Raw genomic sequence first — 16106 nt, 5'->3', positions numbered from 1 at the left:
TGATCTTCCGCAACCAAGTACAGCGTTATTACACAAGTTGCTGATTCTAAGTTATCTTATCAAGAAGACTACTGCAAAATAATTTAATTATTAAAATCTACATCCGGAGGAGAAGTGGTGTGTGACACAAATTAATAAAATCAAGAAAACTCAGCTAAAACTTCTCTCAGATGACAGAAGTGTACTATGCGTTCAAGTCTTAATGTGATTAATGCTTAGTGTCGCTCTCTTTGTACCGGAGAGAGTAAAAGGACCTCCACCATCTTCCCTCACCAAAAACAAACAAAAATATATGAGAGATGATAGGTTAAAATGAGTATCAAGAGCCAACTTACAAAATTCCTTGTGAGATTGAGGGACATGGATAGAAGGGGAGATGGGCTTTGCCACAGAAATGGGCTACGGGGTTTGCAAATCTTTGTCACCAGCTGACAGAACACTGACCTGCACAGGATTGTTCACTGCTCTGTTGCCAAAACACAGGGGAAAGTGGGCAACCCATTCATCACGCCCTTGGGGCGCTCCAACCGCGGGGGACCCTGCGGTCTGTTAGTTTCAAGCCACGTCAATACGCTGGCAAGCACTGCGTCTAACCAATTATTCACCAGCTTATCACTAACATCACTGCATGACCGTGATATAGGGCAAAACTCATTAAAGGTTAAACAGCAGTTATATCCAGAGGAATAGCTCACCAAAATTGTATAATTTTGAGCTGGGGAATAGACACGGTAAGGAATTATATCTCACCCCCGTAGCACTCATATTGTTCATTTTATTAAACGGACCATGTGATGAGAATCAACAACACAACCAAAGCAAAAATTCACTTTGAAAGGAAATAGTATTGACTTGCTGTGAATTGGAATGAGAACAAGACAGCAAGCAGACTCATTTGTGTAGAAAAAGATATCACAATCTTATCATTCTAGCAAAGAATTTAAATCTGTCACCAAACCTCACTGAGAGATATGACTGATTGGATCTCTAGGGCAAGGAAAAAATTTTCACACATTCTGAGATTTGTGATGCCTGCCATGTTTTCACACAGGTGGAAGTAGACACACTTCACGGGTTTTAACACACATCAGACAACGTTCACTGTTTGAATACCCATGAGGGCAAATCTGAGACCGACGAGTTAAGTTAGTTTGATAAAAGAGATTTCATCTTCTTTGTGGTACTGAAGCTGACAGCAGTCTGGTACCAATACATCAGAATCCTAGGAAAGAACTGTTACTCGGGATTTTTGTGTTTTGGGTTTTGTCCTCAAACTTGTTTGGGGTGGTCAACTGGTGACAACGTTTAATGGAAAGAGGCTCTCACTTTTCGGCCATTCAGAGGCTGTGGGGGACGGTGATTGCTCAACAGGAAAGCTGCTGCTTCGCCCTCCGCCGTACAGAGGAGAGTGCGGAATGTGGCCAGCTGTTGAGAAGAGAAGAGTTAGATTCAGCATAGAAAGTCACATCTGGGGGGGCACCTACGTGGCTTGGTCAGGTAAGTGTCTGGCTCTGGATTGCAGCTCAGGTCACGAGCTCACACTTGTAAGATAGAGCCCCGTGTCAGGCTGCTCACTGTGTGAGGCCAGCTTGGAATTCTCTCCCCCACCCCACCCCGTCCTCTCTGCCTCTCCTCTGTTCGTTCTCTCTCTCTCTCTTAATTAATTAATTAATTAATAATAAATAAACATTCGGGGCGAAAATGGCACGTATAACCTTTCCTTTACCAGGAACTAAAATACTGCAGTAAAAGTGTTCTAAATTATGAGCCATGTATATAATAAACAATACTTCTGCTAAGTTCTCACCACTATACAATACATATGGGTTCAAAAACTTAAATACATAAGCATTCTTTATCTGGAGAGCAAAGTAATACAAGGAAACAACATTTTGAATGTGGTTGAGTCCGTATCTAGGAATCAGAGAATGTCACCTACAAAGTCAGGCTGTGGAAAGGTCGCCGCACCGGCTTTCAGAGCTCGGTCCCGGTTCCGGACCTGCTAGTGGCCAGCTGTGTACCTTGGGCTCTAGTCTTCAGTTACTTCATCTATGAAGTAATGCATTGGGCTATATTACCTCAATAGGTGTCTTCCAACTCTTGGAATCACACTGAACACCTACCGGTACCCCGGCACAACACGGCCCCCGTTCACATGGGAACCTTGGGTCCTTATCCTACAGAATCTTGATCTTTTGAGTCCTGTTTTCCTGAAACAATAATTTTGCCCCCACCACACTTGAGCCTTGCAAACAACAACCATGGAAAACATCTAGGACCCTTCAACCTCTAATAATGTTTAAAAGCAATTTAGCTGGGATAGCTATATTTCTCAGCAAAGGAGCTTAACTTTTCTTATTACAAAAACTGCTTACTTATCTTACAAACGTCGTATAATATACAAGCATCAAGAAGGAAACAGAGTTACTAGTAATCACAAGATATAATCACAGTTAACATCATGGACTGTATCCTTCCAGATGTTTTCTTTATACAAGCGCATGAGCACACGTGCACATACACACGTGTTTTACTATAAAAACAGACTCAACTATCAGCTCTTTTGAAACTTTATTTTTTTAAATAATATATATCTTAGATATCTTTGCCTGTCAATAAACATAAATCTATGTCACTGTTTTTTAAGTTTATTTATTTTGAGAGACACTGAGACAGTACAAGTGGGGGAGGGGCAGAGAGAGGGAGAGAGAGAGAATCCCAAGCAGGCTCCACACTGTCAGCAGAGGGCCTGACGTGAGGCTTGAACTCATGAGACAGTGAGATCATGACCTGAGCCAAAACCAAGAGTCAGACCCTAAACCGACTGAGCCGCTCAGGTGCCCTATGTCACTATTTTTAACTGCTGAAAAGTTTTCTATTATAAGCATGTTTTATAAATTATTTACCAATACCTTAGTGATTTAAAATTATTTATCAAAATTTAGCACTGATCTACAGTAGTAAAATGAAGACTGCTAACTGAATAATAACGTTGCCAGTTAACACAAGTAAGTTTGGGGTGTGTGTTTGGCTGTTTGCTTCAGAGAAGACTAATGATTAAATTATTGAGAACGGAAAGCCTCCATTGTCTAAGCTGTGCTAGTCACCTAATTGCAGAGTCAAGCAAACTCAGACTAGGACACATCTACTAAGTTTCTGTCATCATCACTTCACTGAAGCCTAAAATACTTCTTGCACAGTACTCTCCAGGATGGGGGGATGGGGTGACCGCTCTCCAACAAGCAGGCAACTGCTCGGGACCACACTCCACGGAGATGAGTTCGTGCATCATATACGAGCAGCCAGGTCTTTCCACAAGTGATACTTTGAGGTGTTTTTTATTTGTTATTTATTTTTTTGAGATTTTATTTTTTAAGTAATCTCTACAACCAACATGGGGCTTGAACCCACAACCCTGAGATCAAGAGTTACATGCTCCACTGACCAAACCAGCCAGGCGCCCCAAGGTGTGTTTTAAAATGTATAGATATGGGCAAGGTAAGACAAATATTTACAACTTAACTATTACTTATATTTCATTAGACCAAATTATAGCTAAAGCCAGATGAGCCTCAAATAATTGTCTGATAGAGTCAAGTAGCAGAGATAAATAAAAGCTAATCTCTGGAGCCATTGAGAAGTCACCCAGCCTTTTCTGCAGATCATGGCAATCAGGTTTGTCTGGAGTGGCCTCCCCTGGTGGCTGAGCAGGAAGCTGGAGTCCAGAACCAGGGCACCACCCACTCACCGGTCTCGGCAAGCACAGACTTGCCTCCCAGTGAAATTGTTGATTCCTCTGAAGACCTCAGCTTTCTTTATCTCTCCCGTCCTCCTTTCAACTCCTCTGCAAGTTGATCATGACTCCCTACTTCTGCAACACCTTGATCTCATGGTCTAAACCTGGAATTTACGCTAGATCTTTCTCGGAACCTCTCCTGATATCTCCCAAGTCCCTTCCCTTTTTGGCTCTGGATCTCCCTCGCAATCACTTAGCCCAGCTAGGTAGACCTACATCTGCCAGTGTCTGCTCAGATTTGCCTTTCCTGGCTCTGGAGTCCACAACGGCACTGGCTTCCAAAGGCACAGCTTTGGCTGGCCCCTACTTTCTGGACCCCGGGCTTCTTGCAGACACAGAGTCTGCCACTCTGTCACTAAGGCTCGTGGTGTCCACAGAGGTCCTGGCAGGAGTGAACCTGAAGGCTGAGGTGTGAATACGACCTGTTTTGCTGTTTTTCCTGGCTCTAATACTGAAATTTTAATTTCCTTACATAGCAAGCCCAGCAAACAGAAACGCCCCTCTCTAATGTTTTGTAAATAATGCTGCTAAAGTCACTCTAGTGCTCAAATGTCTAAAAGCACCCCAAAGCTGCCAAAGCTGGACAATAATGAAAGTAAAATCTCTTCCAGAACATGGGAGGCCGGGTAATGTGCGAAGTGCTTTGCACACATATCTCATTTAATCAAGGATATACTATTATCCCCACTTTAAAGATGAGGAACTTGAAGGACAGCTAGGAAGTTTCAGCAAATAAGCCATCTAGCAGATAAGTCATATACTAACCACAGTGCTGTACTACCTCTCTTACTTTTCCCCCCTATTTTCCCCTAATCTCTTTTCATTAAGTTTTTACTATGGAAACTTTCAAACATACACAAAAGGGGAAAGAGCGGCATAATAAACCTCCACAAACCCATCACCAGCTTCAACGACCATTAACACAGCCAATTTCATTTCACTCATATTCTCATCCATTCTCTTTCCACCTCCCATCCCACCCAAAATGGACTACAGTGAAGCAAATTCTGAATGTCGTATTGTTTCAGGTGTAAACATTTCAAAATCTATCTCTAAAATATATAATATTTCTACCTCTAATAAGGACCCTCCCCGAAACAAACGTGTTAGCCTGGCTTCTGAATCACCAGGTTCTAACGAACGAGATTATCTCCGATTCCGACCACACACAGGTTCTGCTCTACCCCGGTTTGTGAATGGCGGCTCAGAGCATTTGAAGGAAAAGACTTTGAGGTGATTCGTGAAACCTCAGGTTGCTGAACTCTACCCTAGACCTTCGGAATCCGAATTTCTGATTAGGCCGAAGCGTCTACAGTATGATCCGCTTCCCCAGGTACCTGCTGTACCTCTAAAGTTTGAGAGCGGTAGATACAAATTTGTCCACATGTTTTCTGTACTTCCTTTTATTGCCTTTTTTATGGTGTCCTATCTTGAAATTGTTCCCTTTCCTTTGCTACTTTGAACCAGCCGCCACATTTTCCCTAGACCAGATGTCAGCTCTTTCATGAAGTCTTTCCTAATTTTTCCAATAAAACAGTCTCTCCTTTTTTAAACTTCCTTATACCTTATATTACCTTATATCTCGTACATACCAAGCAGAGCCACTGTGTTATGGTTTCCTATGCAATCTTTTATCTTGTTTATCAGATCATAAACTATTTCAGAAAAGGGACATTTTTGACACTTCTTTATAATTTTATGCACTATGCCCTGCAAGAGTTAGAATTATGAAATGATTCTAGAATTGATTTGTACTGCCTCCTATAATTTAGAACTATAATTTCAAAGCTTATTATACAGAGTTTTATATATAAGTCAAGATTAACGTTCAAGTAAATGGATTCTTTCCCCATTTCACATTTAGCCCAAAGATGCAGAAGTTAGGAAAAGTATTCCTAGATCATTATCATGAATTACAAAACGTAACATTTTGCTGCTTTAAAAAAGATGTTAGAACTTTGCTTCCAGGTATGTTGGACTAAGACCCTGCAGACAACCTGCCTGTGGAAAACAACTCTCAAATCCAGACATAATACAGACATAACTCGTCACCAGTACTGGAAAGTGAACAGAAGCAGAAGGACTCAGGTGGGGGTTTATGCTCACTTGAAGGAGAGACGGGAGCTCTCCAAGTCAGTTCCTATTTTCAGTTTTTCACCTGAAGCTGACAAGAGTCTGCAAGGTGCACAAGGTGCAATGGAACACACTGGGCTTACAGGGAAAGAGGAGAGAGGATCCTCAAACGCTACACCCAGGAACCACACAAGGCTGCAGGGAGACCAGCGCGGCTGCCCAAGAAAGAAAATTTTCACTTCAAGCCCTACCAAAAAATTACCTGCTAACACAAAGGAAAAAATACTCCTCAGAGAAAAATAAATGAATCCAGAATCTCCCCAACTTAATGTTCATAACATCTAGAATACAATAAGAGATTACGTAACACACAGAGAGGCAGGAAAATGGAACACCGTTTCCAAAAAGGAAACATCAAGACAGTCCCACCCAAGATGAACCAATTAGGAACTTACAAGGATTTTTTTTTAATTGTTTAAAGTTTTTTTTTTAATGTGTATTTATTTTTGAGAGAGACATAGTATGAGAAGGGGAAGGGCAGAGAGAGGGAGACACAGAATCTGAAGCAGGCTCCAGGCTCTGAGCTGTCAGCACAGAGCCCAATGTTGGCCTCGAACTCACAAACCATGAGATCATGAGCTGAGCTGAAGTTGGACCCTTAACCAACTTGAGCTAGCCAGGTGACCCTGAACTTACAAGGATTTTTAAATGAGTATTTTAACTACCTGAGGGTCATATGTCAAACAAAGGCATCATTTTAATGCATGAGAAGTCTCAGCAGAGGAGTAGTAAGTCTCAACAGAAAAACAGATACAATAAAAGAGAGCCAAATAAAATTTTAGAACTAAAATATAGAATTGCTAAAACAAAAAAACCAACTGGACAGACTTAATAGTCAAATTGACATGACAGAGGAAAGAGCGAATGAACTTAAATATAGATTAGTAGAAAGTATCCATGGGAAAGAACAGAGATTAAAAAACTATTTAAAAAATAGAACCTTGGAGATCTGTTACATAATATTAAAAGGTTAAAAATATGCATAATTGAAATATCAGAAGGAAAGGAAAGAGAAAACAGGGTGCAGCATACACAAAAGTTTAATTCATAAGTCATCAAAAACTTAAATGTAAGAGCTACAACTATTAAAGTATGAAAAAAATATTTGGAGGCATATAGATAGATTTAAGAAATCTTAAATGGGTCACCAAAAACACAAACTATAAGAAACATATTGGGAAAAAAATGAATTACATCAAGATTAAGAACTTTTGCTCTTCAAAAGGCATAGTTTTAAAAAGGTGGGGGAGGGCAATCAACAGACTGGGAGAAAACTTTGGTAGAACACGTATTTTAAAAGGGGCTTTATCCTGATTGTATAAAGAACTTTGGCAATTCAATAATGAAAAGACAAACACCCAATTTAAAAAGGAGAAGATGATTTGAACAGATATTTCACCAAAAAAAAGACATATGTAGTCAAAAAACATATGAAAAATGCTCAACATTACTAGTCATCAGATAAATGCATATTAGAAATCACATATACCCACTAGAATGGCTAAAGTTTAAAAGACTGACAACACCAAATGCTGACAAGGATGTAGAGGAACTAGAGATCTCATATATTGCTGATGAGAATGGCAAATGGAATAGCCACATTAAAAAACAATATGGCAGGGGTGCCTGGCTCAGAGAGTTAAGCTTCAGCTCAGCTCATGATCTCACAGTTTATGGGTTCGAACCTCGAGTCGGGCTCTGTGCTAACAACTCAGAGCCTGGAGTACACTTCTGGTTCTGTGTCTCTTTCTCTCTCTCCCTCTCTCTCTCAAAAATAAAATAAAAACATAAAAAAAAAATTTGTTTGACAATATGGCAGTACCTTATAGAATTAAACATGAATTTACCACATGATCTAGTAAATCTAGTGTTAGGTATTGCCACAAAACATGAAAATGTGTCTACAAAAAAATATATATGCCAATTATTCCCAACACCCAAATATGGATAGCTATTATTCATAATAGCTCCAAACTGGAAGCAATACAAATGTCCATCAATTGGTAAATAGATTTTAAAATAATGTTGTATATCCATATCATAGAATTTTACTAAGTAACAGTGAATCTTAAAAACATTATGCTGAGTAAAAGAAGTCAAACACAATAATCTACACACTGTATGATTCCATTTAAATAAATTCTAGGGGCGCTTGGTGGCTCAGTCAGTTAAGCATCTGGCTTCGGCTCAGGTCATGATCTCACGGTTCATGGGTTCAAGCCTCGCATCTGGCTCTGTGTTGACAGCTCAGAGCCTGGAGCCTGTTTAGATTCTGTGTCTCCCTCGCTCACTACCCCTCCCCCACTCACGCACTGTCTCTCTCTCTCAAAAAATAAATATCAAAAAAAATTTTTTTTTACGTTTCAGTCCAGCTTCCTCTAGTAAGTCAGGACCAACCTTGAAGCAGAGACATACCTGTTGAGAGCTGATATTTATAGGCTGTTTTAAAACGATCCACGTGACACTCTCAAGAAGAGGTGGGACCGTAAGAGACCCAGGGTACGTCCAGTAGTCCCAGGATGGAGGAAGCAGAGACAATGGGTCAAAATTCGTGAATCGAGTTTGCTTACCCTGGTGGAGAAAAGAGAATTCCCACAAATTACAATAGGTCTGCTTTATGCAGACCTCAAGAAAACACACATCTGAGAAAATACTATTTTACTGAAAATCTTTAACTCATGGAATTATTTAGTATCTGCCTTTGTATCTTTAAAAAAAGTATCTGCCTTAATCTAAAAATTTTAGATGAAGTATCACATTGCCTAAATTTATTTAAGAAGCACAAGATTTGTTTAAAATGTGCTGCAACTAAATGCTTATTGTGCAAAACTCCAATACCAGAAACTAATTATGCATAGATTTATTAGTAATAATTTTATATAGTTTGAGATCCCTTTATACTTTTCAAAAGATACGTGGCAGTAGGTTACTTCTGCTCTATTGGTCAAGTATGTTCCAAACCTGCTTCAAAGCAGATAGCATAACCTATGTCTAAAGTCTAAGTTATTAAAAGGTAAGAGAACTCAGGAGAGAGTAAGTCATTAGCAAATAATAATGTTTCATTTTACCTTTTCTTTAATGGAATCCAAAATGTCAGTAATCTTTTGCAGTTGAGAATTGTGTTCACCAATCTGAAAGCATGAAATTTCAAAAGAAATGGTTACTCTTAACAGAAGAGGTCTGATTCACTCCATGCCGATCGCTTTTTTTTTTTTTAATTCTCTTTTTGAAAAACCTTTGCCAACCCAGAACAAACAGTGATTGTTTCATAATGAATCTGTCTTTTACCTGCTGTCTTTATCATGCCAGAGAAATGTGAACCACAAGATAATGTTACAGGGCTCCTTGGCTGAATTATAAGTTTGATTCTAAAACCAGTAGTAACAGCTACATATTTCTTAGCTTTATGAAAGTTTAAGGTACAGGTTAACTTAAGAGAAAATCTGCTTAGGAAACTCTAACATAATACTTGCACGATTCAACCAGATGTGACCTTCAGATCCTAGATCCACACGGACTCTTGTGACATCAAAGCATTAAAAGAAAACATCTCCCATTTTCAATCTAAAATGATTTGATGTCCTGAACCAAAGCAGTTTATTATCATGAATAGAAGTCATCAGAAAAATAGATGTACTCTTTTCACTGTTAGGGATGCCCTGCATTTACCTGAAGGTTTTAGGTCCTTCGGGATTAAAGCATCATCTCCTGCCTCACTTGGATTCCACGGCCACCAGCTGACTTTGTGGCCAAAGGGAGGGAGCTGCTGCCATTCATGCCTCCCTCCCTCTGCCCCGTGCTTCCCCCCAGTCCCGGCCCCAACGAGTCACATCAGACACAGAGTTGATGGTAGAGCAGAAGTGCACGCCCTGCAGGCATGCGGAACAGTGCGGGGCGGACCCACCCACGGGTATTAGGGTATCAGAACAACACTTGCAGAATCAATGTGACTATTAGACAAAGGGGGTTACAACAAATTTTTTAAAAATTGCTCAGTGTGTTTGAGACAGCAAACCATTGTGCTGAAACTAGTGCTTCGAGAATCAGGAACTCGAACTTTACTCTGTCTTGTATCTCTAAAGACTGTGTAATCAGAAGAGCCTACAATAAAGATCTCAGAATGTCAGTTGTTATTCCTGCCGCTATTCCTGCTGTTGCGGCCGCTGCCGTCTCTGTGCATGGAAAAAAGATCAATGGACAATAAGAGGACACAGAACACAAATCTCCTAAGGTAGATCTGGACTATTAGATGAATCATAAGCTAACATATAAATTTTTAATATGAATTTCAAAAGGACAACATTAAACTTAGAATGAGTTTACTATTAAAAGTGGTAGTCTACCTTCTCCATGACTGAAACTCTTTATCCAACAAAACTGATGAATTATTTAAAATGAAATCAGTGTATTCTCACCTGTAAAAATACTCCCAAAACAGCTAGTCCATCTGGTTCGTGAGCAGCCTCAACAAAGCTGGGATATTTGTCTGAATTCCAATGAACAACATGGAGCTGGAAGGGAGGTATGCAACATAATTCAAATGTTTTATTGTAAAACATCCTTAAAAAATGAAAATAAAATATTTATAGAGATGAGTGCTGTGCACGCATGCATATAATGTATTCTTCACAAGAATCTTGGACAGAATCTTCTTATTCGTTTCCATCCAAAAACCAAAGACAAAATCCATGGCCACTTAGTCCATGGTGCACTATCAGAACTTCTACATCACTGTTTAGAATGCTCTGGAATATCCTGCCAAACCCCTATAGGCTGAACCATCTCCAGCCATTGCTCCTAAGAGACTTACACCGCCCCCTCACCCTGTCCCCCCAAACAGCCATCCACGGTGGGTCTGCAACAGAACAGCCCTAGGTCAGATGGAAGCTGGAGGCAGAGCGCACTGAAAGGGGCTCAGGCTCACAGGAGGGCAGAGGAGGCCACTGAAGGTCTGCAGTACTGGGTCCTGCTGCTAAGGACAGTGCCGATTGTTTCTGGAACTGCCCAGTCAGCTGTTCATCACTGTACTTTAAGACTTTTTATGGCTTGAAAGTGCAAATTGTCCTTAACAGAACTATTTTAAGCAATATGCACACATTTATTACCTTCTATAAATATGTTCAGATCCTTTGCTGACAGCAAGTTTTAAGGGGACATAGAGGCTTTGTCTAGGAACAGGACTGGGAACCAGACATGTCTGAGGATGAAAATGAGAAGGAGGTGGTGCTACTGAGGTGGGGGGAAGCAAAAAGGGAGGAAGGAAGGAGCTGGAAGACTTGGAACTCCAGAAAATAGGTTCCACCTACTTCACAACGCTGCCCTCACACAAGTGGCCTTCTGCAAAACCCAAAGGTGTCCTAGATGCTCTGCCATTGTAAACAGTACCGTATCCCAAGCACACAAACAACTGTGGAAGACCAGAATAACAATAAGGCAGAAAACCACTCTGGGAAGATTTTCATTCCTGATTAAGGGGAAGAACAAACTAAACTAAGACAGATGCCAAAGGGCAGTGTGCCACACTCACATGATTCAGCCAAGATCACAAGGAGGCCACATGGTCCAAGAACTCCTATATGAGGGACTAACTTCAGATAAAATCTCCTTTAAATAAATCCTTTTGGCAATGCAGAGAGGAAACACATATAAAGGGTTTCATGCACAAATCACCTTTCTAGCTGACTCTTACAGAGAGGATTTAGTATGTTCAAAGACATGTTTTTAATCCCATGCTGTAAATATAACTTCACATCTTATAGGCAACTAATATGGGAGATTTCTGAATAAACAAGAATTATCACAGACAGTGAGCCACAAAACTATAACATAGTTCATCACCCACAAATAATCAAGGAGGACTGTGGGATACCCAGACAGAAAATACAAAAGTGGAACCCACCCCATGATCCAACAATTGCACAAAGGATAAATAAATACAGATTCAAAGGGGGAACATGCACCCCAATGTTTAGCGAAGTATTATCAACGATAGTCAAACCCTGGAGAGAGTACAAATGTCCATCAACTTATGAATGGATAAAGATGTGTACACATATACAATGGAATATTACTCAGCTATCAAAAAGAATGAGATCTTGCCATTTGCAAGGACATGGATGGAGCTAGAATATATTATAAGAAGCAAGATAAGTCAAACCATATGATTTCACTCATATGTGGAATCTAAGAAACAAAAACAGATGAACATATGGAAAGGTGGGAAAGAGAAGAGAGAAACAAACCACAAGAGACTCTTAAAAAGAGAGAACAAACTGAGGGTGGATAGAGGGGGAAGGTCTAGATGGGTGATGGCTATTAAGGACGACACTTGTGATGAGCACTGGGTGTTGTATGTAAGTGATGAATCACTGAATATTATTTCTACAACCAATATTGTACTGTATGTTAACTAAATCAAATTTAAATTTTAAAAAGGGGGGAGGGGTACTTGGGTGGCTCAGTTAGTTGGTTAAGCATCTGACTTCAGTTCAGTTCAGGTCATGATCTTGTGGTTCATGAGTCTGAGCTCCACATTGGGCTCTCTGCTGTCAGTGCAGAGCCCACTTCTAAGCCTCTGTCTGCCCCTCCCTTGCTCTCTCTCAAAATAAATAAACATTAAAAAAAAGTTGACTCTGGTGGTGCTATGTTCTAAGCTGGTGTGAGATAGTAGGAGGATGAACCAAACCTGAAAACACTAGATGATGAAACAAAATTCATTGGACTCAGACGAGACAGATGACATTCCACTGGAAGGGAGGGGCCGAAAGGAACATTAAGGTTGTTTTAAATGGCTCTGTGCCAACCCATCAGCTCACTTAGTAAGAGATGACAGCAAAGAGATAGAAAAGTGTGAAATGACTTCTTTAGGTTCACCACCACAGTTAATTAGAAAATGAGTATGTAACTAAAGAGAGATGAATCTATATATCCCTTCTGCTGGTTAAAATACAGCAAATATTTAGAATATCCTGGGAAACTAGAGCAACAAAACTCCTTTTAAACAAGTCTTTCTCCCACACACCTTGCCTAACTGGCAGAAATACCTTCTGAGGAATTGTTATCACTTGTATTAGCATTTGTATTTGAATTAAAATTCAAACAAATAGCAAACTAACATTTCCTGACTAACAACAACAGCCACCTTGATTTGAATGAAGTCAAAGCCACTACAAAAATGGAAATGAGAAGATTCTTTCCTATTGGAAAATAATTTCCAAATAATACTATTATTCAACTTTAACATTTTTAACTGCATATTATTGATACGTCAATTATGCTTAGTATTCCCAAGATTGCCATTAATGTTCAAATCATAATTTTACTATCAGCTACATATTTAATATGTTTACTATATAATCTGCACAAACCGGAATCAGATGAAGTTCTAAATATGGAGTGGATTATTAGTCTCCTTTGTATAGATGCCTAACTCTTGGGATATGGTTTTTCATGATTTAGATCATGTTAATCTCTCTATAATGCTCACAAATCATCAGAGTAAACCTTGAGTTAAGTTTTTATATGGTACACTTTAAATGGTTTTCCTTTCATTTCTTTTCTTCTTTTTATTTTTTAAGAGGGTACAACTGGACGACCGTCAAGAAATTAGGTACAAAATGGCTGGAAAAACTAAGTAACACTTTAGAATCCTATCTACAGCTCAGCACAAAGGGACTCGTTTGAACCTGAAAGCAAAAGTAAATGACTCCCAAATATGTTCAGCTCCAGCCTGGACCTCTGCCCTAAACTCCACGTTTGCACCCAATGGCCCTCTTGAACGTGAGCCTAGGATATCTAAGAGACACCTCAAACTTAACATGTGCAAAACAGAACATTAACTTCTCTCTACAACCTGCTTCTCCCTAGACCTCCTCATCTTAGTAAATGGCAGAACCATCCTGTTTGTTCAAGTCAAAATCTTAGCAGTGTTTCTAGACCCCTTTTTTCTGCCTTCAATCTTGTCATCCTTTTCATTGCCAAGTCCCACTGACTTTGCTTCGCAAACACACCATGGACTCATCTAGTTCTCTTCATCTCCACTGCACCCATACCCCAAACCATCATCACTCATTTGCACAACATCCATAACCTTTGTGTTTGTCTCTTTGTTTCAACCTTAGCCCAACCTCTTCTCCACAGAGAATATAAAATAGAACATGACATTCCCCTGCTCAAAACCTTCCATTGTCTTTGTCTCAATACATTAAGGATAAATCCCAAACTTCTCACCATGACCCAGAAAGCCTGACAAGGCATGGTCCTTGCCTGCCTCTCCAGGACATGGCCTATAACTTCTCCCTCATGAATTCCAATTCCAGAAGCCAAAAGCTTTTGCTTCTTAAACATGCTAACCTCGTTCCTGCCTGAAGTTATCTGTCTTTACTGTGCGCCCTTGCTGAGCGCTTTAGATTTTCTCACAGTGACTCCTTAGTCATTCAGTTTCAATTCACATAAATCACAAAGAAACTTGTGCTAACTACTCAGTCACACTACCAGCTCCCATGATATTGCTCCTATCAAAGAACTTACCACGTACCATCTATTGATGTATTTATCATCTATCTCTAACACCCACCCCAACCCTGAGGTCTGACCCAGACTTCCTCATTCGTCTTCAGCAGTCCTGTCTCAAACCAGAAACGATGACCCCCTCCTCCCCTCTCCTTCAAACCAAATTAATCAACAAATCCTACCGAAGGGGAATACTTCCAGCCAGCCTTCGAATTAACTGTACTATCATCAATTTACCTGACTCCCCCCAAAACCCTTCTCAAGGACTCCTCTTATCCATCCCTGCTTCAACCCCATTGATTTCCAAATCATACCTGGAATATTTTTTACATGCAAATATGATCACTTCCCAGTTCAAAGTCAGTCAGTGGCTTCCCACTGCAGAGAGGACGAAGTTCATAAGTCTTACCATGACTTACCTCACTAAGTTCAGGCCCTCCAGCCCTTCCAACCCTATGTGTGACGGTCGCCTCCCTGTTCTCCATGCACTAATCCAACTAGCCACTTTATTCTTCAACTATGGGATGCACTTTCCCACCCCAAGTCCTCAGACATGATCCTATGCAGGGCCACTGCTGTCTCTCCCCTTTGCCTGGCTCACTCCTGCTCATCCTTTAGGTTGGGGTTGAAGGACTCTTCACAGGGACATGTTCCCTGTTCTATCCCTACTTCCTTCCAGTATTCCCTTCAGGATGAGCACGAGTCAGCTGGCAAACATGGGGACATAGTAGGGTCACAACGAATTCCTAAAGAGTGAATGAATTCATGAACAAATGAACAAAATAAGAAATAGCCTTAAACACATATTAAAAAAATATATATATAAAGAATATATGAAATTCCAGTCAAAGCTGTATCTCCTTCAAGAGGGAAAGTCTACAAAGATGTTTTTAGCTCTGCAAGTCAGGACTCAGCTTCTGAAAAATTTCAGGATGAGTGCCCTTTTCAAGAAACAACTTGTCAGCTCAAATAAGACCTCTCTGAGAGTATATATTCAAGTTTATGAAACTAGCAAACAAAACCATGAAGCAATGTGACTAATTTTTCTCAGCTGTTTAGGAAAATTACAAAGCAGTAATCCAAAGACAGCTCAATCCCCGCAAAGCGTTTAGGATTCAGAACGATGTGTCAAGTTTAGATGAAAGCTGTTCAGCAGCTGATATAAACGGAGGCACCACACAGATTCAGGAGCCCCACTTCCCACGTTCTTGGCATCTTCTGTCCACTGGCATGGAACACTTTGGCTATACATTTTATTTGCCCATCCTGAAAACAGAGCAGGTCCTACGCCATAAGCACTTGGCCTCTAACAAAGGTGGCTTGAGTAGACAAAGTGAATACTTTGGTTGATAAACTCAAAGAACAGATGTACGTGTGAAAGGAAGAGCAAAATTGGGAAAAGATTCTGTTGGCTGGATTTCTCTGAACAGCAGAATTATAAAGGAGTGTCTATGCTCCACAGTTCAGTAACCATGAGGAAATGAAGAAAGACTTTACTGGCCTGGTAACACTGCTCTGTCTCACACCTAGACAACTCACAAGCCAAATTATTTTCACATAAATAGCTTTGGTTGAGTCATACAATAATTCACTTTCATCTCACAAAAAAGCTGGGCGTTAGCAATATTTAACAGTATGAAAACTTGAAGTATATTATGCTTTGTCA

At 40.1% G+C, this 16106-nt stretch overlaps 1 protein-coding gene across 1 annotated transcript in view; it reads right to left on the bottom strand.

The window, feature by feature from the left end:
- Positions 1-755: 755 nt before the first annotated feature.
- The window catches only part of CA13 (carbonic anhydrase 13), a 28848-nt gene continuing 13497 nt past the window's right edge, over positions 756-16106 (bottom strand). Inside the window, exons 4-7 of the mRNA XM_029923518.1 lie at positions 10345-10440; positions 8998-9060; positions 8345-8500; positions 756-1425 (exon numbers count right to left, since the gene is read on the bottom strand). Of these exons, the coding sequence (XP_029779378.1) occupies positions 1306-1425; positions 8345-8500; positions 8998-9060; positions 10345-10440 (435 nt within the window). The 3' untranslated portion in view covers positions 756-1305. The remainder of the gene's footprint in view (positions 1426-8344; positions 8501-8997; positions 9061-10344; positions 10441-16106) is intronic.

This window comes from Suricata suricatta, chromosome 15, assembly GCF_006229205.1.
Source record: "Suricata suricatta isolate VVHF042 chromosome 15, meerkat_22Aug2017_6uvM2_HiC, whole genome shotgun sequence".
In the NCBI taxonomy this organism is placed as follows: Eukaryota; Metazoa; Chordata; class Mammalia; order Carnivora; family Herpestidae; genus Suricata; species Suricata suricatta.
Note: the sequence above shows the minus strand (reverse complement) of the source record. Positions and strands in the feature narration are given on the sequence as shown.